The 23353-nt window shown below is 37.5% G+C and overlaps 1 protein-coding gene across 1 annotated transcript; it reads right to left on the minus strand.

Annotated features, from left to right (window-relative positions):
- Positions 1-1922: 1922 nt before the first annotated feature.
- On the minus strand, positions 1923-22576 carry rpl5b (ribosomal protein L5b). Its single transcript, XM_028444886.1, has 8 exons — positions 22440-22576; positions 22014-22083; positions 21830-21945; positions 20191-20325; positions 19185-19387; positions 11916-12093; positions 2148-2236; positions 1923-2069 (listed from the first exon to the last, which is right to left on the minus strand). The coding sequence occupies exons 1-8, from the start codon at positions 22440-22442 to the stop codon at positions 1970-1972; spliced, it is 894 nt and encodes a 297-aa protein (XP_028300687.1). The 5' UTR covers positions 22443-22576; the 3' UTR covers positions 1923-1969.
- Positions 22577-23353: the final 777 nt, after the last annotated feature.

Raw genomic sequence — 23353 nt, forward strand, 5'->3', positions numbered from 1 at the left:
ATTTGTTAATCTAAAATAAATCACGTTGTGCACTGACTCAGCACATTCCTACTTCAATTCCTGCACCTGTTTTAAAGTTTCCATTTACATGATCAATATAAATTAAATCAAACATTATTCTCTACACTGTAAAAAAAGATTGTAAAATTAACCGTAAAATGCTGTAAAATTATGACAGCAAAAACATGTAAACAGGAAAACAGTGAAACAATGTTTAATTAACTGAAATATTTTCTAAAATACAGAACTAAACCCAACAGTTAATTTTAAAGTAAAAATATGTAAACATATTCAAATTTCTTTGTAAAATCTACATTCTGCTGTAATTTTAACTGAGGAAACCTGAAATACAAAAAACAATACAGTACAGTTAAAACTACAACATGACAGTGTTAAAATAATGGTTATTTTTTGTCGAGTTATTTCATTTTTATTGAAAGAAACCGTATAGCATTATAATTTGTATATTTCACATTGCGAACCACTTTAAATAGAAAATAAATAGGTTACAGCTTTAAACTTGAAGATTTACAAATGGAGATTGTACAAACTTCTCACCAGGCCAAACCTAAAAAGTAATTGGGGGCCATGGGCCAAACGCAAGTAAATGTTGTGTTTAGATGCAAAATGATAGCTAAGTTCCCTTTCACTTTTCCTCATGCAACAAACAACAACAAACAGCATGCATCATTAAAATTTCTTATATTCATTACGTGATATATTTGAAAAAGAGAACCTTATGTGGCATCATTAGGTCTCTATTTTAGGGGCGCTGAAGCTTCCCAATAATATTTTAATCCTAAATCATTGATAACGGTGTGTGTGTGTGTGTGTGTGTGTGTGTGTGTGTGTGTGTGTGTGTGTGTGTGTGTGTGTGTGTGTGTGTGTGTGTGTGTGTGTTCTTGGGGCTAATCCTCCCCTGTCTTTAAAGCTCGTGACGCCCCTGTTTAAGAGGCTTGTTTGTTTATTATTTTAAAAACAATTTCATCCCTTGACAAAATATAATTGTTTCAAACATCACCACAGTGGTAAACTAAAATATTCCTGAATTATTGAATAAAAATATAAAAGCCTGTATTTAAATTAAGATGAATGTTGTCATTATTGTTGTTTTCTCGAGGTAATTGTACTATGGATGGTTAGGAAATTATGGCTAAACACAGCCACTGTGGAAAAACATTAATTTCATTGCAAACTTTTCATTTACAGCACTTTCACAAAGTTCTATGTTGACCTTGATCAGGTCTGTTTTCTCAGTATTTTCTACGTTAGAGACTACTGTATTACGTACATTTACACTTCATTTATCAAACGTTCAGCTTTGGCAGCTGTTTTTTTTCCCAGAATATTTTTAGCTCGTTTTAACCTTTTTTCTGCAACGACCTTAAACTCACCATATTTTAACCTATTTTCGTCATTTTCTTGCCATAATTTTGCTCCTTTTAATGTGTTTTTGTTAGAAGTCGACCATTATGGGATTTTTATTATTTATTTATTCAGCAGATATCTAACGCAGATTTGAAGCCAATGTATCTATTTTTTAAAGCACATTGATATTGAAACACTCATGATATAAATATATATAATAATTAAATCAAATACACCAATAGAACTCAACATTTATTGATCTTTAAATATACCCATACACAATGAAGTTAAACAAATACAATATTTAATGAGGCACTATTATTTCTGCTTTTTATCTGTAAGCCTATTGATTTCTACATCTCCCATGCTCATACTATTATTACTTTTTTTGGTTGTATATTCATACATCCAAACGGACGATACTGAAAAGACTCCATATATTGACCCGATATATCGGCCAACCTCTAATTTTTGCTACATTACTCCCATTTCTGACACATCAGTCTTGTTTGTAAACATTCCAGCAGTAATTAATGAAGAAAGCAGCAGAGACATATTTTCAATAGATTTATTAGAACAAATGTCTGCATTAGGAAGAACTTTAATCTTCAGCTTCCTGTTCCTGAGCCCTGAGGAAGCTCGCCTTCTTCTGGGCCACGCGGTCTCGCTTCTGGGCCAGAGACAGTTTAGCACGGTTCCACCTGTTACATTAAAACACATTCATTAAAACATTCATTTACACGTTAAACGTAACGATAAAATGGTGAGTGAAGTCCTACCTCTTCTGCTTGACTTCTTTGGGCACTTTCTTTTCATGGACTGGGTTCTCACGAATAGCAGCATGAGCTTTTTTGTACATTTCCTCGATCTGCAACAGAAGACAATCAATTCAAACTCTACGTTCTGCTTTAAACACAGGAGGACTTTTAGATGTTACAATGTAGTAAACGTACAGAGATCCGACAGTTTTAACAAGTTTGTTCTAAAGTCTTCTAAATGTCCTTATTAGTAGATCTATGTCTAAATGTCCTTATTAGTAGATCTATGTCTAAATGTCCTTATTAGTAGATCTATGTCTAAATGTCCTTATTAGTAGATCTATGTCTAATAAATCACATTAGGAACTATATTAATTTAATTTCCTTTTATAAATAGGACTACTTTAGTTTTAGAGCTTTAGAGCTGTTCCTCCATCTTGAAATCATGTGATTGATGATGTCACACAGCCTGTAAACATACCATTGTTTTCTATTAGAGTGAAACATTCAGCCTGATTTATAGATTTAGTAGCTTTTTAAATCGTTTAACAGTTTTTTTTTTAGATCGTTTAGCAGCTTTATAGATAATTTAACAGCTTTTTAGATCAAATTCTTTTACGTCACTTTTACTGTGAAAGAGCTGTTCCTAAAACCTAATTCATGGTAAACCTTTTCCGAGAGGACATTTTCAGATCGTACCACACAGAATAATGAGGAATGATGTGGATAAATGGCCAAGCTTCTATATGTTTAAGTTTGCATGAACTACCAGTGTCCTTACGGGGATACCTCACCCTCCACAGGGCGGGAAATATTGGTTCTACTTTGGCAGGTGTAAGTAGTAGGTCATACATACACATTCATATATATACATATTTTGAATGATAAACATGAATGGTGTTAAACTGGATAAAAGGAGGGCTGTCCCTGTTAAATAAATGCTCTTTTTTGACCTAGAATTGTCTTCATGGTCAGACTTTATAGCGTTAAAAATATCAACATTCATATGTATATCGCTTAGCCCTAGTCTCTGTCATATAATAAATAGATTAAAAACAATTGCTCTTTAAGGTTAGGATAAATGAAATATAATTTTTGTGGTTGCTTTAATTACAGTTGTAAACTAATTAAATACTCCTGGAAGACTTTCAAAGTAAAGCACCCTGACCTATCAGCTGTCTAGTAATCCATTACAGATTCATACATTACTTTTGCAGGAGCACGCCAAAAAAAAATCCTAAAACTGCAAAATTAATTAAATACCAAAATATCTTAAAATGCAATACCAAAAAAATACATATTAATATAAATAAAATCTGGATAACTCTTGACAGTCAAGTAACAATTCATTTTTAGAAAGGATAGGAACAGATTTAGGAGGCGTTGTTTTCTATATCAAAGATAATAAACCTATGGTAGATAATCTAGAGACCATATAAATGTATCATCTCATCCTGATGGACGCTGCTATCGACCTGTTGCACACAGTGACTATATGAAAAGATTTTTTATAATGTTGGACAAAACTAACAATCTAGGATTTCAAACATATTTAATGTGTAATTTAAATGTTGACTGGTTAGCTGATAAATGTCCTATAAAATATAAACTTTTAGAAGGAACAAACACTAGTGACATGACGGCTATCAACAAAGCAACTAGAATATGTAAAAGAAATAATGGTAAAGTAACAGCCACATGCATCCATCATATTTTCACAAATACATGTTCACATGTCTTTTCCATTCCTATTGGATGCATAACTTCATTATGACAGATAGGAAAGTCAAAACGGTCAAATCTGGACCAAACATCATATACAGTATACAGTTTACATTTCATCATGTTACAGTTTTATTCCAAAAGGGATTAAATTCACTTTTTTCCTCTAAATTCTACACATAATTCCCCATAATAACAACTTAAAAACGTTTGAGGGTTAGGGTTATACTTGTACATAAGTATTCACAGCCTTTGAGATCAAGCTCAAAATGGATCTGAGGTTCATTCTGTTTCCACTGATCATCTTGAGATGTTTCTACAGCCTAACTGGAGTCCACCTGTGGTACAATCAGTTGATTGGACATGATTTAGAAAGGCCCACACCTATCTATAGAAGGTCCCACAGTTAACAGTGTATGTCAGACCACAAAACAAACATGAAGTCAAAGGAATTGTCTGTAGACCTCTGAGACAGGATTAGGTCTGGAGAAGGGTACAGAAACATTTCTGCTGCTTTAAAGGTCTCAATGAGCACAGTGGTCTCCATCATCCATAAATGGAAGAAGTTTGGAACCACCAGGACTCTTCCTAGAGCTGGTCGTCACTCTAAACTGAGTGATCGGGGAAGAAGGGCTTTAGTGAGGGAGGTGACTAACAACCCGATGGTCACTCTGACAAAGCTCCAGGGTTCCTCTGTGGAGAGAGGAGAACCTTCCAGCAGGACGACCATCACTGCAGCACTCCACCAATCAGGCCTGTATGGTAGAGTGACCAGACGGAAGCCACTCCTTAGTAAAAGGTACATGGCAGCCCACCTGGAGTTTGCCTAACAACACCTGAAAGACTCTCATGAGAAACAAAGTTCTCTGGTCTGATCAGACAAAGATTGAACTCTTTGGTGTGAACGCCAAGCGTTATGTTTGGAGGACACCAGGCACCGCTCATCACCTGGACAATACCATCCCTACAGTGAAGCATGGTGGTGGCAGCATCATGCTGTGGGGATGTTTTTCAGCAGCAGGAACCAGTAGACTAGTCAAGATTGAGGGAAAAATGAATACAGTAATGTATAGAAACATCCTGGTCCAGAACGTTCTTGACCTCAGACTGGGACGATGGTTTATCTTTCAACAGGACAACGACCCTAAGCACACAGCCAAGATATGGAAGGAGTGGCTTCAGGACAACTCTGTGAATGTTCTAGAGTGGCCCAGAGCACAGACTTGAATCCCATTAAACATCTCTGGAGGATCTGAAAATGTCTGTGCACCAACGCTCCACATCCAACCTGATGGAGCTCCAGAGGTTCTGTAAAGAGGAATGGACCAAAGTGTCCACAGACAGATGTACCAAGCTTGTGGCTTTTTTATTTTAACAATTATTTCATTAACAAAATAGAAACAATGAAGCTAACACTGATAACACAATATCAAATACATTAATAATAAAAGATAAATTAATGAAACAAAAAATGCACATTCTACCTAAAAAGCACAAATAAATCTCAGGTTGAGAAAATTCTAAAAAATAAGTTCATCTACTCAAAATAACTTGATATAAAAACTTCCTCAGTGAGTCACATGATCAGTTTAAGCTTTAATACAGGCTGCTGTCCTCAACAATAAAAAAAAGTTAAAAATATTCCATTACCAAAAATAAAAGGCTTTCATTTTCAGGAAAGAATAGTCGTCCCATAAACTTATTATCTGTACTTGTGGAGGATCAAATAGTTTATGAGCTAATAAATAACTATTTTAACAAAAACTATTTACTTCATATAAACACGGCTATAAAAAAAGGACACTACAAAAACAGACTTATCTTAAATTACAGATAAATGGTTAAAAGAAATAAAAAATAAGAACATTGTTGGAACTGGATTTTTCAGCAGCGTTACTTATATACTTAAGACATTACTAATAGATAAGCTCCACTGCTATGGTTTTGAAGGGAGAGCAACAGTGTGGTTTTAAAATGACAGTCTTTTTTTAAATGACTGCTACTCAGACAAAGACTAGAACATGTGGAGTACCACAGGGCACCTGCTTTAGACCATTTTTACAAATTAAATGCTTTTAGTCTTAAACAAAGAAAATAATGTCATGTACGCTGACAACTCAACATTATGTATATCAGCAAACAATGTCAGGGAACTAAAAAATGTTTTGGAAGAGCAGCTAAAATATATCATATGGTCATAAACACAGAAGACGCATACAATGGTCATAGGGTCAAATCACAGAATTATTTTAAATTCCAAACTTACTTTGGAAATTCAAAGGGTTAAAATTACACAAGTCCATGAGGCAAAACTTTTGTAAGTCATTATAAACTAGGGTTGCCCCCGATCCAATATCGGTCCGATATTAGCCTGAAAAGGAATATCGACTCAAATTTCTGGATTTTTTTTCCTTTATTTTTTTCCATTTCATTGTCTTCTGGGGTGGGTGGCGTGGGCCACGCCCTTGCATGCCTGCAGGTGCGGCACCCTGCGAGGCCAGGGGGGCTCGGGCGGTGCACCTGAGGGCCAGCGGGGTGACTTGTAATGTCCCCTTGATGTCCTAGGCAGCTGGGGTTGTGGTCGTTGGCTCTGGGCCCGCAGGCTGCTTGTTTGGCACGGCTCAGGTCGTCTGCTGGGCATGGTCCTTGGCTCCTCTGTTAGGGTACTCGGGCGGGGGCTTTCTGGGCTCTCCCCTCGGGGGGTTGGGTGCGGGGGTGTGAGGGGTGGATGTTGGCGGGGTGCCTTGGGGTTGGGTCAGTGGCGGGACGCGCTGGGTCCTCGGCTCCTTGGGGTTTTCTCGGGTTGTGTATATGGGGGGCCTTTTTCTGCTAGCCTGGCTGCATCTTCGGTTCTGGGGCAGCGCTTGGGTTTAAAGCAGCAGCTCTTACACATACACTGCTCTACAATGCACTGACATGTCTTAGACCAGGGGCGCTCAATACGTTGATTGTGATCTACCAGTCGATCGCAAAGGTAGTATTGGTAGATCGCATGACATCAAAAAATAGACGTCATTGGCTGATGTCAGCCTATCATCCATCCCGTCAAAAAAGCGAGGGCTTAAAATCGAAGGTAACTCGCTGGCTAGCTTGTTAGCTTTGCTGCACTTAGCGTCGTTGTTTGCGCATGCACGGTGACCTAAAGGTCAGCCTATCAGCCATCCCGTCACTTGATTAACATACAGGGCAGCCAGTCATAACTACTGAATTTTTCTGACCTTTAGGTCACGTGCATTTGCCTCATCTGCCAGTCTGCCATCGCAATACCAAAGATAGGAAATGTGGATCGGCATTTCCGGACTGTTCATGGAAAATACGACACCGAAAGCGAGCTGAGAAAGGTGAATGAACTAAAATCCCAGTTGTCATTTTTCACACAACATACTTCAAAAGCAAAAGTTACCACCGAAGCATCGTTCCGGGTGAGTCACGTCATCGTTAATAACATGAAGTCCTTCCAAGATGGAGAGATGGTAAAAGAGGCATTCGTTGAAGCAGCTGACTCATTGTTTCGAGACTAAAAATAAGGCAGAAATATTATCTTCAATCAAAGCTCTGCAGCTGTCAAGAAGTACAGTTACACGGCGCTGTGAAGCCATGGCTAAGGATGTAACCCAACAAATGTGGAAGGACATCGGAGATTGTGTGTGTTTCTCACTGAGGTTGGACAAATCTACTGACGTGAGTGACACAGCCGAGATGTGCATTTTCATTCATATGGTGTTTAGTGATATCACTGCAAAAGAGGAGCTATTAACAGTACTTCCCATGAAAGAACACACATGAGGAGAGGACATATTTCAGTCGTTTGAAACTTTGAGAAAACTCAGCTCCCAGTGTACAAATTGGTGTCTTTCACCACGGATGGAGCATCCGCAATGGTTGACCGCGTGAATGGATTTATTGCCAAGTGCAGGCAGGACGATGCTTTCCCAGACTTCCTGAATTACCATTGTATAATCCACCAACAAGCGTTATGCGCTAAAATGCTCAACATGAAAGAGATCATGGATGTGGCAACAAAGATGGCCTGTTCTATTCGAGCCAGATCTCTTCAAAGACAGTTATTCTGTGCACATCTGGAGAAGGCTGACGCCGACCACGCTGAGTTGTTGCTACATACTGGCGTGAGATTAAGGAATTTTTCTGTGTAGCTGGACATGCAGAAAACAAGCAACTAAATGACGGTCAGTGGCTGTTAGATTTGGCGTTTTTAACCGATCTGACAAACATGTTGAATGACCTTAATCTACAGCTGCAAGAAAAAGACAAAACAGTGATCAATATGATCAGCTCAGTTAATGCTTTCAAACAAAAGATGCAACATCTCTCCTCAATAGGGATGTAACGATTCACTCAACTCCCGATACGATTCGCGATACTGGGTTCAAGATACGATTCTCTCACGATTTATTTTACAAAATGGGACTGTAGACAATTTTTTTTTTTTTTGGGAAAAAAAACTAGAAAATACGGTACTATGTTCTTTTTATTTTTCATTGTCAAAAGAATTCCTTGATAAACTATTCAAAACAATGCAACTTAATTAAAAATAAATCTTGAATGAAATAAATAAAGGAATACAAATGAAAATGAAGCCTATTAATTTAATTCTGGTTCTATAGTAAACAATGCAAAACTGCATAATAGTTCTTTTTCTTTTAAAAGTGCAACTGAAAATGTTTTTTGTGCCTTAACAATTGGACTTTAAAAAAAAAACCCGTGATTGCACTGATTTATGTCATATTTGTTTGGACCAGCAGAGGGCGCTGGTAACACAGTGGTTGGATGGCATGCAGATATCTTGCAGTGAAGAAGAGAAGCTATGCTAGCAGGCAGAGCTAATAGAAAAACGTGACTTTTACAGATATTCAAGTAATATTACAGACATTCTTTCGGTGCTAAAGGGGTAATGAATCATTTATTAACATATTTAAGATTAGAAGGCGGCCAGAAAGAAAGTATTAGCTGGCTCCGCCCGCCGCCTACACTTGTGGATAGAGATAAAAAAAGTACTGCGATTCAAGTTTCAGAAAATCGATATCAACCGTGATACCTATGAATCGATTTTTAACTGCCTTACGATTAATCGTTCCATCCCTACTCCTCAAAGCTGCAGCGCCATGATTTGGCAAATTTCCAGAACTTGGCGTCAGATCTGGAGACGCAAGAGAAGGCCTGCGTGCAACTCGACAGTGCACGCTACACAGAGCAGATTAACAGTTGTCTGTCAGAGTTTGACAAACGCTTTCAAGACTTTTCTTTGCTCGAGCCAGTCACTACATTCATGTGCTATCCTTTTCAGGAAGATGCTGATGTTGATTCACTTGCATCAAAAATTGCAACACTGTTTGACCTGAACTCTTCTGGAGTGGAAGATGAGATTTTGACTCTACAAGCCGACATTGAGCTGAAGTCAAGAGCTCATGGACAGTTCTGGAACCTACTCACAGAGGTAAAGTACCCCAACATGAGGAAATGTGCTACCTCTTTGACTGCAGTATTCGGCTCCACTTATTAATGTGAGTCAGCCTTTTCCCACATGAAGATCATTAAGTCCAAGTACCGTTCCACCATGACTGATGAACATTTGGAAGTGTGCTTGAGGCTGACTGTCAGCAGCTACTGTCCGGACTATGCATCCCTCGCTGATTCAGTTAGTGCAAGTCATCAAAGTAAACTCGGGTAATTACAAAAAATGTTCATAGTTAATTATGTTGTGTTGTGCAAAATTAGCTCATGTGATTATGCTAGGTACATTAACATACATTGTACATGTAAAAAATCCTCAATATATGTTTTGCATTTTTGTGGTGGTAGATCTGGGGTAGATCATTGTGACTTGGTCATTTTATAAGTAGCTCACATGCTGAAAAAGTGTGAGCACCAATGTCTTAGACTGTAGATAAAACTGGTAGTGGGTTTAACTTTAGACACGTTGATCCTAAATACCAGTTTTAGGTATAACCACTCACTCCTTCCCTCTGTCCACAGACATTATACCTAAGCTACACACTGGTCACTAGACTGGTTTGATTACACAACACAATAAGCACAATATACACAACTACAACTTCACATGTTTTACAATAATCAATTCTTCCACCCTTAACAATTCCTACCTTGAGTCTCTCCTCCCTGCTCCCCTCCCCACCCAGGTGTAACACTACTCTCCCTTTTTATACCCTCCCTATTATAAAGTGTTTCTTACTCTTCCTTAGGGAGGGCTGGTGATGGTCACAATTATACAATAAAATACATTCATTTATTTAATTGCGATAACAAAACATGCATTACTGTTAAAAATATTACACTTTTTAGTGTTGATCTTTGACAGCATGTGTAGACATGGTAAAAAAAAAAGTTGTATCGTGACATCTCCATTATAATAGATTTGAACCCATCAGGGTTAAAATGCAGAGGACAAATTTCATATGTGTAACACCATATATATGACCAATAAAGACGAAAGCCCGATTAATTTCATTTAATTTAATGGACAAAACACATTGTATCTATAAGTGCTGAAATAGAGCTATAACTATGATAAAAACTTATTCATATTGTTTGACACGTAGGTCAATAGAACAAATTTTCCAAGTGTTGGTGTTTTCACAGTTGGATTAATGTCCATCAATAATCATATGGTCAAATAACTCAACTCACATTAAAAAATGACAGGTCAGAAATTAGAGCAGCACATATGGTGTTGGGTTGTGAGTACGAAACCAGCTCTAAACTCATGTTAAGTGGTGATCTGTGGATGACAGGTTACTGTATTCATTACTCATTCTTTAAAAATATTGTACATTAGAAATGTCCAAAATCATCTATGAAACAACTATAGTAAGAGGTGTGGCTCTGCAGGTACGTTAGTTCTAACAAAAACAAATGCTTACAATGAAGGAGGAAAATGTAAAGGAATTTAAAATATTCAAACAGTTTCTTCTTCTATATTAAGTGTTTTGAAAACAGCAGAGATGTGAGAATGTTTAACAGTATTTACTGTGGTTGAAAATAGAAATGAAATGGAGTTTGATATTTGATTGTATTGGGATAATGTTTTATGATATTTAGATAACTTATTACTAGTATAATGAACTGATTTTTGTTTTGATGATGAACATGTAAAATGCTTTTTCTGTATTTGAACTGAACTATTTCTATTGACCCCAGGAAGAATAGCATCAGTCTGACTGAACTAATGAGGATCCACAATAAATAAACCAAATCTGAAGCTATTATTGGATGTTTTTATCAGCTTTTACAACATGTTGATGTTTACAATCATGCGTTAGACGTGTTTATTGCACATGCACTGGTTATAAACTTTCCACAGTCTTGTACCCCTTTAAGACTTTTAACCTGAAGCCACGTACCCCTACTCCTCCACACTAATGATATACACCAGTGGTTCTACAATGTTTTAGGCTCTAGTCCTTTTTCTCTTATTCCTGAATTTAAGTCCTTCTTTAGTCAGAATTCTATGAAAACATGTATAGATCATAATGATGAATAAATGATTGATAACACACATTTTAAAGAATCTAATTTTGTAAATAAGTGAATTAAACAGTATTTAGTGCCTCAATAAATTTATTTTTATAGGTTTTATTAGTTTATCACAATTTCATCATCATTTGTCACTAAAACTGACTTGTATTATCAGTTCATGTTCTAATTAAGAACATTTCCATCATCATTATGGGTGTTTATTGTGTCATTATTATTTAACGTATTCTGTGTGTCTTTGTTGTTTTTCTGGCAACAGTATTTTCATCACTAGCGTGTGTTTTTGGTGTTATTTTTATTATTCAGTATATTTTTCTCTTATTTTGTGTGTTGTTGTCATTTCTATGTGGTTGGTATTTATTTTTTAATGCTTCCATTTGTTAATTTTCCTCTCTTTTAAGTACCCCTGTAGTGCCATTGCGTACCCCACTTAACCTAAGCTCTAAACCACCACTCATTGAGCTTTCTTTATAATTATGGTTGAGTATTTCTCTGAATGTAACAGACGTAGATTAAATCCGTGGAAATAATTAATATGAATACGGTGAAACTTACAGAATCCGGGGTGACTCCGTTCTTGATGAATCGGGAGAACTGCTTTTTGTAGGCGTCCTCGTCGTCCTCCATTAGAAGGCTCATGTACTCAGACACGTTAATGCCCAGGATGTGCTTACGATGAACCTCAGCGTTAAACTCCTTACTCTCTGTGTCATAGCCAGGGAAGCGTTTGGTGCTGGAAGGAATCAGAAGTACATTAAAATAACATTCAAACATTCCTCTTAAGCACCAGCCATTTTTTTTCCTAAAAATGTCATTCACAACAAATAACGTTTTTCTAAGCTTCAACATCACCTACATGGCTAATTTTGTTCAGATTGTAGTAGAACCCTGAGTTGTTACAGATGATGTGAAAGTTTGGAAATATATGATACTGAGTGACAACATAGTATGTTTACAGAACTCTAGTCTGCCAAAAGAAAAAACCTACAGATTTACATCAAATATAAAGTCAATTCTCATTAACGAAGGCTATAAAAGCTGAAATGAACTAATGTATGGACATCAACTCCAGCAACAGTGTTCTAAAGCTCAGAGCCTGTAGAAATTGGCAATATCAAACACTATGGGAGTGGCTTTAGCCCTGGCCAATCAAAGCTGGGTAAAGGAGGGACCAGCCAATTTACGCAAGAGCACTACGCGCCTCATTGGATGGATTTCTCCACTAAGAAATGCTCAGATGTATGTAATGGCGGCATCAGTCTGACAACATGTATTGGATTTAACAAACTATGGAATTTTATACACATTGGAGCAACTTTTGATAAGAAACAACAAAGGTAAGACACTATGTCATCATTGTTGACTTTTTCCACTGTAGTTTCTGTTTTTGTGGTGTTGCTTTGGTACGTAACATATGTATTCTCATGTTACAGAGATCTGTGTTTATTTTGTGACTCCGAGCAGTGGAAAAAGGCTGAGTTTGCTGAGTTGTCGCCTTTTCCCTCTTTATACATAATGTCCTGGTGTGTGTGCTGTGAATGTGGGTTAGCTACAGTTTTAGCTTCTATAGCTTCTTAGGATTACAGAGAGGTATAGAATGTGTGATTTCATTCATTCTTTACAACATTTAGACCTGTGAGAGTCAGAGGGTGAAGCTGCCCCCACCGGTGGGTCTGTTGGGGTTGAAGAGGTTATATACCCTAATTACAGTTTTTCTTGCATTCAGCATTAATAATTTTGTCATGTGACCCTTAACCAGGGTTCCCACAGCTTCAGTTAATATAAATTCATGACTTTTTATTGCTATTTAAAATTACATTTAAAACCAACTTCACTGTGAAACAAATGGGGAAGAAAAAAAACGCTACATTAATAACATAAGGTTAAGGTCATTTTTTTCTAGTGTCGAGTGCAGACGTGCAACTGGCCAAAGAAAACACAAAAATACACAAAATAACAGTAAAATACACAAAGACTAAAATAATCAAAATCACTCCAAAACCCAAGATGACTAAAAACACAGAAATCTAAAAAAGAAAAAGAAAAACAATTAAGAAAATCCATTAAATGATAAATCTTTGTTGGACAGGCCATGTTCCTTAAATTTACATTTACCCATGTTTAAAAAACAACACAAATTTAACTATGGTTGGGTTTCATCCGATACCGGCCCTCACTCCGAAATTTTTTAAACGGCTCCAGTGCTTAAAAAAAAAAAATTAAACTGCATACACTTTCAAAATACAATACCATTTTATTTTCAAAAATAAATAAAAACATTTAAATAATATCAAATAAAACATATTAAACTATATAATACTGGAGCTTAATATTGTTAATAATCATTATTAGACTGTTAAAAAAAAAAAAAAAAAAACAAAAAAAAAAAAAAAAGCACCTGAGCCGCAGGTTGCAGTAAACCCCTGAGCTAGAAAATCTGTTTTGTTCCCGTGTAAATACAAACTGTATTTTAAATGTGGTGTTAAAGCTTAAATTCAACATTTTGTTTACAAATACGACTTGTTATGAGCTAAACATTAAACAAAAAGTTGAAAAGTTTGTTCTTATTCAGTCTGGTTACTACCGTTTACTTCAAAACCGGTGCCATAGTGGTACCACGTCTCGGTACCAAACCCTATATTTTACCATTTCTTTTGAAATGTAAGACTAACAATCAAAATTATTATGTATTAAATTTAAGACTTTTCAAACATTGATTCACTTTTTCAAGCTTTATATCATGTTAGTGAAAAACATGCCTCAGTGTTTCTCAGGTTGCTTCACATATTTTTGAGTAATCTTTAAATCTCCTACTAGAAGCTATTTTCCTGCTGTTACGCTCGAGCCTCTGTAGATTTAGATTTTCATTTACTTATTTTAAATACTTTTGTAAGAAACCCATGTATGTTGTCTATACTCATTAATGTATGTATGCATTAAAATTAAAATAAATAACTCGTACCCCTCCCCCGCTTCCAGCTGCAGTCACAGCAAACTAGAGTTGTCACGATACCAAAATGAGTAACCACGATACTACACCAGACAAAGTATCACGGTTCTGGGTAATATCACGATACTGAAGCCTTTTTTTTATTATTTTATGAACTGCAGTATATTTGTACAAGTTAGAAATACTTATTAATTACTTGGTGTTGTTTGGTGCATTATAAGAGTACACGAACAAAAGCATATAAGCAATAAAACAACTAATAAATGAAGTTAGAAATTATATGGTTGATATTAAAAAAATAATCGTTTCCTAATAATAATCGTTTCCTTTGCACATCAATTTATGTTTAACTAATATAAATAAACAACTTAGGATAACAAATCTACTGTCTTTTAAAAAACAAAAAAAAAGCTATTTGACAATAATGCTTCTTCTCCAACATAATAAACCACAGAAGATAAAATACAACAAACAGGAACTGATTCACTGAGAAAACTATATTTGTATGTATTTTCTGGATGACGTCACTGGTGTTTTATGAGATTGGATGTGATTTGTATGTATATAATTTGTAAATATTGTTTTAACATTGTAAATATCTCTAAATATAAAAATATCGTTTTGAGTCCATGCGGAAAAACTAAAAGAGTGTTCCTCCTTTGGTGACAGCGCCTGCACAGTAGATCTATTGCTTTACCGTCTCTGCCTTGTTTAAAGACAAAATAGTTCCAAATGGGACTTTTTGATTTTGTTTTTTTTGAGCAAAATTAGTGATGCCACTGACAACGCAGACGCCGCGGCAGACTCGCTGCTCGGGCCCGGTGCCTCGGCCATGTGTTGTCTCGTGTTTGTGACTGTAAGCCGTGCACGCGTCCAGGCGAGACAGAACTTTAGCTTGTTGTTTTGAAGCAAGTTTCTAAAACGGAGCTGTCTTCAGCTCCTTCATATTGGCAGAAACACAAACAGCCAATCAGCTACAAACGGGCGGACCCAGCGTGTCTTAACAGCCTATCATATCTCCGGCTATCACCAGTAACAGGCAAACAGCCAATCATTCAGCAGCTGTGTAGTCCGGTTGCCATGTTGGTGTGTTTTCAAGTGAGTAGTGTACAGTGAGTTTAGACTGTGTAGTGAGTAGCCAGGAGGAGAGTAGAGGCAGCCGCTATGTAGCGGAAACTGGCACCGGTAGCATCGTAATCTACGGTAGCACCGTCGTGTAGAATTTCTAGTATAGTAGGAACCGTTACAATTTGGCACCGCGGGGTATCGTGGGTATTTTAGGTATCGTGCAACTATACAGCAAACAGCTGAGAGATAACTGCGTGTGGATCGGTTTACTCTGCTCATCGTAGTAGTTGCTGCCTTTAGTTTTTAAAAATGCCTCCAATGAGAACATTTATTTATTTCTTTTGGATCAAACAATTGGTCAACAATGGATGGAGTTCATCTTTGGAAGCGACCCTCGTCCCAAAAACAACTGCTATGTTTGTTCCAGACACTTTTCAGATGACTGCTTTAAAACAAGAGATGATCTAAAAGTGGATTAGTAAGTACACTGACTAAAAAAACAATGTGATCCCTACTCATAAAGAAGACTACTTCTATAGAGCCAGCAGCAACACGTACGTGTGTGTGTGTGCGTGTGTGTGTGTGTGTGTCAGTGACAGGGAGAGATCACCTCACCTCTGACGTACCTTAGCATTCCTCACTTTCATAACCACTCAAAAACGTAGACAGTATCCAAACACAGCGCACAGGAAAACAGAAGTAAAAAACATCCGTGTGTTTGTATGAGTACTGAAGGGGGCGTGTTCATGGGCGTGTCAGACAAGCATCATGAACTGTGTACTAGAAAGATAAGTTTTTTTTAATATTTGCTGCATTTTCCCAATAGTATAGAGCAGTGATTCTCAATTGGTGGGTCGGGACCCAAAAGTGGGTCACGAACCTGTATTGAGTGGGTCGCGAACAGCTGATCAAAAATAAAATACTAAGTCTCTCATGTTGGACTTGTCTTTTATTTTGAAAGAAACTCTTCTTTTCACAGACATTCCGTGAAGTGCATGTTGCACAAAATATAAAGATTTATGTTTTAAAAAGGAGAACGTGTGTTTTCAACAGCAAGTTTTGAAAAATGTGGGTCACGATTTAATGGCCGTGGAAAAATGTGGGTCCCAGGGTGAGACCAGTTGAGAAGCCCTGGTATAGAGTATGCTATAGAACGGTATTATGTGCTTGAAAAAAAACATGATACCCACACTTTAAGACACTAAGACTTTATTTTTAGATTCATGAATTTAATCCCTTAAGATTTTTTAAGGATCCGTGGGAACCCTGGCCATAACATTACATAGTAGACCTTTCAAAAGGTCTAATATGTAATGTTTGCTCTATTCTAAAGACTCAAACATACTCAGTCTGCGCTCCTCAGACCTTATTTACTCAAAGCGGACTTGGAGCGGAACGTCACATCATGGTTTCTTGCAAAATTTTCTTAAAATCCTACAGTTCCCATAATCCTTTGCGCGTGGTTTACTTTTTCAGTAATGGCGTCCTACACTTGTTGCTTGCTTTACAAAAGAGACGTTTTTATTAACTCTACTTTCAGACCTCTTCAGTTAGTCTCTCATGTTCCGTTTCTCCACACGGATTAAAACCAGGTCGGTGTTATATTTAATGTGGGTCCATTCATGCAGTGTTAAGTTACACCAGTTACACCAGTAAAATCTGAGCTTTGCCAATAATTGGCCTGTGGGCGTCCAGCGGAGTCCTCTCTGGTGATGTACGTCAGTATGTTTGAACTTTGGTGTTTCCAAAATAGTTTTATGCAATAAAGAGTTTAAGAAGATTTGTCATTTATTTGTTTAGGTACGAGATAAAAATGGCAATTATGAGAGTTCTGTTTAAGTTTTCAATTAAAAAATGATTACTTTAAAGCAGCCGTAAAGTGGTGACAACTTCCATTAACCTGCATAGTAAAAATAATATTTTTGATGAATATTTATTTCTTTTATATTTATTTAAGCATTAAAACTTCTCTGCACTACTGGAGTGTCAAAGGGCTCATTTAATTTTATACATTAAGAAATATTTATGATGTGCTTTGTGTGTTTAATTGCTAAATATATAGTGCCTCTCGAAAGTACTGATACACCGTGAACTTTTGCACATTTTGTCAGGTTTACAACCATAAACAAAGATAAAGAAAGTAAAATGATAAATGATTCTGTTATTACTTTAAAAATAGAAAAGGTAAAAGTAGGGCGTGCACAAGTGTTCATACAGCTTTTTTCTGAGTGCATTAAAATGCCTTTAAAACATTCCTAATGCCTGCTGAATGTTCACACCTTGCCTTAATGATTAAATAGAGGTTACCTGTGTGTAATCTACTCTCAGTATAAATACAGCTGTTCCATCATTTGGAAATGGAACGAGTATGGCACCACTGCAAACTTACCAAGACACGGCCGTCTACCTAAACTAACAGCTCAAACAAGGAGAACACTGGTCAGAAAGGCAACCAAGTGCCCCATGATGACTCTGGAGGATCTGTGAAGTACTGCCGCTGAGCTGGGGAATCTGTACATGGGACAACTATCTGTTGTACTCTACACTAATCTGGCCTTTATGGACGAGTGGCAAGAAGAAAGCCATTATTGAAAGGAGGCCATAAGAAATCTGTTTGGAGTTTGCCAGAAGTCATATGGAGGACACAGATACCATGAAGGTGCTTTGGTCAGATGAGACAAAAATTTAACTTTTTGGCCCAAATGCAAAATGTTAAGTCTGGCACAAACCTAACACTGCTCATTGTCCTGAGTGCACCATCCCCAGTGTCAAATATGGTGGGGGGAGCATCATGCTATAGGGCTGCTTTTCTTCAGCGGGGACTGGGAAGATTGTAAGAATAGTTGGGAAGATGGATGGAGCCAAATACAGGAACATTTTGGAGGAAAACCTGCTGGAGTCAGCATGGGGTGAAGATTCACCTTCCAGCAGGACAATGAGCCTAAACACAAAGCTAAATCTACAATGGAATGGTTTAAAACAAAACATATTCATGTGTTAGAATGGCCCAGTTAAAGTCCAGACCTAAATCCAATAGAAAATCTGTGGAAGGACCTGAAAACTGCTGTTCACAAATGCTCTCCATCTAATTTGACAGAGCTCCAGTTGTTTTGTAAAGAGGAATGGGTTAAACTTCCTGTCTCTAGATGTGCAAATCTTGTAGAGTCATACCCCAAAAGACTTGCTGCTGTTATTGTAGCAAAAGGGGTTCCACAAAGTATTAACTCATGCTCTATGATTACTTGTGCATGCTCAACTTTTCGGTTTTATATTTTTTGAAAAATAACAAAATCATGTATTATTTTGCGGTTGTCTGTTACTTGTGTGTGAACTTGAAGTAAAAAATTCTAAATAAAATCTTTATGTTTATGGTTGTAAACATGACAATACGTGCAAAGATTCAAGGTGTATTAGTACTTTCAGGAGGCACTGTGTGTGTGTGTGTATATATATATATATATATATATATATAAACTATTTTTAATTTTCCAATTAATAATTTTAACATCTTTAATTACTGTGAAGTATTAAGTAAATGAGAAAAAAATGCTAATTTACATTCTGGTGAAACCTTACTATTGCAGTCCTCAGAGAGTTAAAGGGAAGAAAATTAATCATTAATTTGTTAAAAATTTTCTTCTCATCAGCATCATCCTGAAAATGTCATTTAGATTTAAATATCTTTATTGTGCAGCTCTCCTAATGAGCTGATTATAGTTGAATATAACGTAGTAGTAAAACACTTGGTACTCAGCCTTTAATCTGATATCAAGAGGTTACAGGCGTTGCCGTAGAAACGTGTTTACCTGTGTGGGATGGAGAGGCCTCCGTCCACAGCGCCCTTCAAGGCGCCGAACACCTTGTTTCCTGTGGTGGTTCTGGCGAGCCCAGCGTCCAGGTAGCAGGTGAAAGCACCGGGCTGACCGTCAATGCTCTCCACGTTGAACTCCTCACCCGTCACCTCCACCTGGCCCTCGTACACCTTGTCCAGGCCGAACTTGTTGAGAAGCTGATGAGGAAAGAATACATGGTTTGGGTTTTTAGTACCAGCAACAAAATTCATAGGACGACATCTGGTAAAATGAAATTCTTTATGTAACCCATTTTTGCTTAATTATGAGTTTTTTATTTTATAGTATTTATTTTGTTTCTTCACAGGAGTTGAAAACTGATTCTCTTAAAGAAATGATAAATATTTCTAAAAAAATTTAAGAGGAAAACAGAATTTGGGAAAAAATAAAAAGGCGGTTTTAGTGCCCTAGGTGTTGACACTCGTCTGGGAGGAAGAGAAAGTTTCATGTGTGGAGAATGACGGGGGGAGAGACTTGAAGGACGGCCAAAATACAGAAAGAAAACTTTTAACTCTGACAGATAAAATAATAATGTCGCCATCAAAAGCATGGTGTCAGTGTTGTTTTATAGAAGGAAACTAATGTGTCACTAAAGCTACTAAGTCTGAGATTTTTTACAGAAAAAGACGTTTTTCTCAGCTTTTTGTCACAAACTGGTGATTTGTGTGAAACTTGCCTCTATTCACCTGCTGATTATGGAGGAACAAAACAAGCTAGAAACTAAATTTAAGATAGTCATAGTACAAAATATTCTGTGGGTCTTGAAAAATCAGTGAAAATCATCTCAAACCTGGTAATATGGGCTGGCAGTGAATGAGTTAAGGCTGAAATGTGTGATTAACTTCTGTAGCATTGCTTCTTTTAGGGCAACTCTGAGCAGGCTTTAAACCACACTAAGGATGTGGTCCCTTACAGACAATCACAGCTTGGAGGGGTCACGTGAGAGGTGTAATATACATACCCTCCGTGCCAGCAGCAGGCCGGTGCTGTAGGCTGCTGCGTAGTTGGTTAGACCCACGGTGATTCCGTATTTTGGCAGCTCGTGTGAGTAAGCAGCACACACAATCATGTCTCCTTCAATCTTGGCATAGGCGATCTACAACGTAAGCACAAGGAGCAACATCAGAGCACTGAGGTCTACACAACCAACAACATGGTGTTTGATACATAGGGCTGGGCAATATAAACCAAAACTCATCTCGATATGGAGGGACCAGACATTGATACCACGTTTGGCCTGATCCAAGCACTTTTAAAATCCTATTTCACATATACATTTTTTTGTATTTCACATGCACTGTAATTTCTGGACTATAAGCCTCTACTTTTTCCCCACGCTTTAAACCCTACGGCTTGAACAATGACACAGCTAGTTAGTGGATTGTTCCGGTTTTAAAGCTTCATGACACCAAAAAAAGAGCTTTGTCACATTAGACCAGGTGGACCAATGACAGTGTTCACACTGAATCATTCTGATCAGTCATTGGGATCAGAACAGACTAGATACTAGACTTCACACATCACCAATCAGTGAGTTTAAATAAAACCATTACCAATCATATGCATTCAGGTTGTTAGCTACCAACCAGATGGTACCTTTGGTACTACCTGATACACACTGTCCATGTTTCTGGACCTAAACGCAGCCTTGTGGCTGTGACTGAGTGGAAGAGTTGAAGAACTTCCATGTAGGACCTGAACATAACATTTGTTGTCAGAGAGCGTGTTACTTTAACTGCTCGACCAGTGTGTGCGGAGTGAGGGAGTGTGTGTGACCGGAGCAGATCAATTATCAGCTGTATGTTGTTTTTAATGATTGGCAAAATAAACACTACAGTTGTTGTATTAAACCAGAGTGTCTTACTCAATGACTGCTGTGAAGTGATGAGTTAACACTGAAGCTGAGGAAAGCTTCAACTATTGAGAGTTGGAGATGAAGCTGTGGAGACAAACCACACTAAGCCTCCATTAGCGTTAGCATCAAATATATTTACTGAGAACACACACAAGCACGCACACTAGACTGGGGAAGGAGTCTGGTGCTCATTTTACCATTCACTCAGGTTTTGATCTTTGTGCAAAGATGTAAAATAAAGCCGTGTCACGGATCTACAGAAAGTTTCATCGCGACAATGACGTCATTGATTGAATCGGCCAATAAAAACACAGATTAGTGTAAAGTCTACTACACAGTCTGTATCCAGGATGTTCTGATCTCACTTTGTCTGCAGCAAAAACCAGTCAGTTGATAAACACTAAACAGCACAAAGCTGTCCAATCACCACATTGGGTTTGTTTAGATGTGATTGTGTCTGTAGTCTGGACTCACGGTCAGTCCATGAGTCTGGGTCTCCTCTCCACACGTACCGCGCCATGTTTTCTCAGAACAAAGTGGTCATGTGACCACGTACAACAGCATGTGACGTGTATTTGTGTAAAAAGTGTTTCCATTGAGCTTTTTAATGACATTTGAGTGTTTTTACTGATGTCAGGAGTTTTTATAGAAATATTTAGATTTTGAACATTTCCAAAAGTAATGGAAACAGTTAACAACATTACACCATAACGTTTAACTATAGTAAATATAGATCAAATCTTACCTGGCAGACGATGTCCCTGTTGGAGAAGCGGACTATCATCCTGTACTTGGGGGTGTTGTACTTGTTCTTGTCCTGGACAACAAGACGCTTACGAGCAAAGAAGTCAGTCTTTCCCTCTGGAAGATAATAATCAATAATTAATAAATAATCAATGACACTTGTGAGAGACAGGTAGGTGGATTACCTCTCCTTCTCCTGAACTTCACCTGGTACCTCTTAAAGTAGGCCTTGTTCTTCACCACTTTAACGAACCCCTAGGATAGACAGATCCACACTTAGATCATTAATACACATGAGTGTTAGCATTATGCTAACATTCACACACACCATTAATGAGGCTACAAAGCCACTGGATCACGTGTGGTGATTTTAAAAACACTTAAAGATATAGCATGAGATCTTAATTTGATCATTTAATCGTGTTTATAATTAACAGGAAGAGAAAATGTCCGTGAACGCAGCACACAGGCCACGTTAGAGCAGAGCCGGGTGTCACACAATCTAACATCATCTGAGCTGCTGAGTCACTTTTTCACCGCGCTGATGGGCCGCAGCCGTGCATTGAGACATGGAGTACAGGTGATGGTGCATATGTGCGGCTAAAACCAACCATTTTGCAGTCTTTGAGTCTCCTTCAGAAGGAGGCCTGAGTCAGAGACGGAAGCCCGACTCCGCTGCACTGGAAAAAGGAAGAGCAGCGTGCGCATGCGCGGTATGTAGCGCGTCACAGGAAGCGAAGAGACGTCATCGGAGGGATTTAACACACTGCCACCTATCGGCCGGAGTAAGAATCTCATCAACACCTCACTGTTTTAGTACAGACATGCGGCTTCCAAAGTAAAAGTACAAAATGACAGAGAAATACACAAAACAAGAACAAAAATACATAAAAAATACAAAGAAAAACAACATTGCAGTAAAATAGAAAAGAAAACACAAAAAATACTCCAAAAATACACACAATTACGACGAAAACACAACAATAATACAACTCAGAAAAGATAAACAGTTACAGAAAATAACAACAGAAATACACAAAAAGACAAGAAAAACACAAAAAATGACTCAGCAAACCCACAGTCCTCACAAACAAGCAAAAAGACAACAGAAATACATCAATATTACTATAAAAAAAGCAAAATGACCACACAAGTACACAATATGTCTCCAAAAAACATGTATTTAAAGAAAAAATAGACAAAAGCACAACAGAAACGCACAATATGCCTCATAATAAGCAAGACAACAACAAACATATTTTTATAAAAGCAAGGAATCTCTGTCTGTCAGTGTGTCAGTGTGTCTGTGCCTCACAAATATCAGAGGTGTGTTCCATAAAAGAGGTTTAACAAACTCTGAGTCTATCCATAAACTCTAGGTCAACATACCCTCCATGGTAAACTGTGTATCTGATTCTATTACAGCTGGTATGAAGTGGATCAATCAACCCTGAGTATGTAAACCTTGGGTTACTGACGTGCACGTGCGCCACAAAAAGCCAGCGTCAATGGATCAGAGATTTAT

The sequence above is a fragment of the Gouania willdenowi genome, chromosome 4 (genome assembly GCF_900634775.1).
Source record: "Gouania willdenowi chromosome 4, fGouWil2.1, whole genome shotgun sequence".
Lineage (NCBI taxonomy): Eukaryota > Metazoa > Chordata > Actinopteri > Blenniiformes > Gobiesocidae > Gouania > Gouania willdenowi.